The sequence below is a fragment of the Hetaerina americana genome, unplaced genomic scaffold (genome assembly GCF_022747635.1).
Source record: "Hetaerina americana unplaced genomic scaffold, ioHetAmer1.1.p SCAF_11, whole genome shotgun sequence".
Taxonomy (NCBI): domain Eukaryota; kingdom Metazoa; phylum Arthropoda; class Insecta; order Odonata; family Calopterygidae; genus Hetaerina; species Hetaerina americana.
Genome location: NW_027286181.1, coordinates 7,904,686 through 7,908,125, shown reverse-complemented (window position 1 = coordinate 7,908,125; position 3,440 = coordinate 7,904,686). Strand labels below are relative to the sequence as shown.

The window sequence follows — 3,440 nt, the reverse complement described above, 5'->3', positions numbered from 1 at the left end:
GACCCAAGTTGTCTGCAGTCGTTGAGTCCAGATTATTCCTCACCGTCTCCACGTCTCTCAAACAACCAGCAATCATCATGAAGGTGGTAAGCACATCGTTCTCTCTTTGTTTTCAATGGTTCTCTTGCCTTATCCCTCGACCTATCGGGGTCCCCGGTCGAGTCTTTGGTCTCTTAGAGAGCTTACCTGCTTTGTCTAGTCGAATTCGGAGATGCCCTTGCTACTCCGCATTCAACTCGGTTAGAGTGCGCCCGTCCGATCTTCATTTTCGTTCTCTGCTGGGAATTCAGCCTGGTATTTGTCGGCCTCAGGGCAAACCACGGTTTTCTCGCCACGCATAGGGTTATAGTCCCCTTGGCATTGAGTAAGCAACCAAATCATATGCGCGCAAACCCCACTCAACCAGTCATGATCAGCCGCGAATTGGAAATGATGCGTAAGATTCTTCGAACCCTTTTCGTACCGTAAGTTGATTGGCTAAGTGTTTAAAAAGGATCCCGATCTTTTTATGGCAACCGTTTGTGAGTGATCTTAAACCTTCATTGTTAGAAAGTCACCCTTTCCTACGAAGGAACGTTTATATTTTAACCTTCTTTACTTCCGACATCATAATAATGACGAAAACAATATTTCATTTCTAACTGAAGAAATAAAGCTGGTTTTGACAATCACTCGGTTTATTGAAATTAGTATACTCACTGAGATACGTCTTTACCGCTAGCCTATGGTCATTGCTAGAAAATTAATCTCAAAAAACGTAGCATTACAATTTTTAAATCAAACTCTTTTTATGTATCGCCATTTTAAGGCTACCTAACGCTCTTATCTACATAAAATCGACCTTAGTCAGTCGATGTTATTAAATCAAAGTGAGAACTAAGATTTCAGTGAGAAGAATTATTTTATATCCTATGATTATTCTTAATTTAATTCGCAAAGGGTAGAATTATCAACATTCCTTAAAACCTTTTAGTGAACTGAGGACAAAAAGTAGTAAGTAAAGTCTAGTTGAATTATCATGCTGCTTTTATGCTACTGCTGAGCTATTTTCACTTAACTCCATATGTTTCGGAGGAAAAGGTAGGAACGACGTTTAACTTTTTGACTATTTTAAGCAGCATGCTCTCATATATTACCTCTTTGGTTGTTCTTAGAGGTTTTTTGCGCATTTTTTCATTGATAATTATTAAAAATTACAGAGTTTTATTGGATTCAATCTAATCAACTTGCATGAGAAATTTAGGGATTCATATTACCTTTCCGCTTGAGGTCACTTCATATTTTGCTAGGGTTCTTTTGAGAAATCGTCTAGCTGGTCACGGTAAAAATAGTGTTCATATTCCTAAAATAACTGAGGGATTTTTGAACTTATTCTATCATTAAAACGTATGATTTGTCTCTCAATATAATTTGTCGCTCAAATTATTGCATTTATGTGGTGAAGATTTTTCAACTAATACAGGTATGGCACATTTGTCATTGGCACATATTCCGCAGATTTTCTTGTTACAGTTCATTTCCTTGCTCTTCTTATATTGCCTCTCCAATGTCAAGTCCCCATAGATACTTTTAATTCAGTTGTACAGGGAGCACCTTAGTAGTTATAACCGACTTTTCCAGGGGTGCCAGGAAATTGCAAATATATGCCGCCACCATGAATGAAGCAGATACTTCTAGAAGTATTTACTTCATTCATTCCATTTCATTTGTCTTCAGTTTCCCTTATTTGATTTTGCTAATACTAATATAATAATAAAATGACAATTCAAAGTAAAATTAAGTGTATTCACCAGCTCATGATCTATTTTCTAAGTTTCTATTTTCAAATTTCGTTAAATGTATTTATTTTAATGCCAGAAGAGGACTAAGAACTCAAAAACACTCACTGATTAAATTTAATAGAATATTTAACTGCTTAATATTAAATAATTATAAGACTACGAGCCTTATATAAGTTATTGGCTAGATGTATGTAACAGAAAACTGTTATTTTTAAATATTTAATGGAAAATAACATTCATGAGTTCCACGAAATGGGTCAGCTAAATTTTTGAGTTGACAGTGATTTTTGAATTAAGAACTTGAACAAACTGTGAAAGACATTTTCATTGAACACATTGGTCCAAAGGTCTATCTCAAATAGAAAATATGCCCCGAAGATAGTGTAACAGATCATCTTGGTATAACTTTCAGCTCTCACAAATAGTGCGCAACTTGCAGATCTTAAAGTAGGAGAACAGTTTGTGAATCGCTTGTAAATCAAGTGTTTTCTTATGGTTTATCTGCTGGAATTAAGTATGTACTCATCTCATCGTTTTGTCAGATCTACAGTACGGCATCAGTCGACAAATTAGTAGACGACTCAATCGTGCATTAGGTGGCTAAGAACCTGATCACGCCTAGTCGTGACTCCGAAATATACCGTGACGCCCTTTCTAATCTAGCAATCTTCTTCCCGATCCGAACAGTTCGCAGTTGTACTCCTCGCTGTCTGCGCAGCCTCCGCTGCCACAGTTGAGCACGTGGTCAAGGTGCCGCACCACACCGCCCTCGTGCAGCCCACACCCTTCGTGGGGCCCTACGTGACACCGTATCACCACGTCGGCGTGGCCCCTGTGCTCGCCAAGGTAGGAGATGGGAAGCCCGTCGTGACCACCTACACCGCCGGCGCGTACCCCGTGCCCGGATACGGTTACCCGTACGTGCACAGCCCCCTGACCTACGCCGCCTATCCCTATGGCGCCCCCGTTCACACCATGCCTGTGGTGCCCAAGGTGGAGAAGACCGAGTAAGATGGACGACAACTAGACTTGCAGGACCGACCGTGACCCGCCTCGAGAGGGAACGCGGCTCCGACGGTGGACTCGAGGGAGCTTGAAGAGAGCACAATAGCAGAAGAACATCACGGACGAGAGCCCCACCCACCGACGGCCCCCGCGCGGAAGACTCCCATCTGGCCACGGGGAGCCTACAGTCCGCCCACCCGCGGCCTTCCTCTCCCACTCTCCCGAGGCGGCAACCCCCGGATATGAGATTAACGGATTTGCGGAACAAAAGACGCTCTGGAAAACCCACCCTTCCTTCCCTATAATCATCACTTCAACCCTCCACCTTCCTGCAGATGCATTTGGCGGTATTTTTTTGTGTCGAAAATATCTTGAGCAGAGACCTGAGTTCCTCGGGTCGCTGCTCTGGAACATGTTTCTCCAATAAAAAATTCCTCTGTCAGTAGCAAAAAAAGCAAATGTTTTCATTTCACCACGCCTCTTCTCGCTGATGGTCTCTGAATTTTGCTTCGTCATTTCTTCATCTGTGGTTAGCTATTGCACATGAGACGATTTCGAGAGCTGATCCTATCCTTTTCTTCACGATATTCTCTTATGATTATTTGGTTAATGTTCATTTTTTTGAAGGATAAAAGAAAACCGCTCGTCAATTAA

General features: G+C 41.5%; 1 protein-coding gene across 1 annotated transcript; it reads left to right on the top strand.

The window, feature by feature from the left end:
- LOC139700785 (uncharacterized) lies at positions 1–3,234 on the top strand. Its single transcript, XM_071599207.1, has 2 exons — positions 1–86; positions 2,469–3,234. Exons 1-2 carry the CDS (start codon positions 78–80, stop codon positions 2,790–2,792), a joined length of 333 nt encoding a protein of 110 aa, XP_071455308.1. The 5' UTR covers positions 1–77; the 3' UTR covers positions 2,793–3,234.
- The last annotated feature ends 206 nt before the right edge of the window (positions 3,235–3,440 follow it).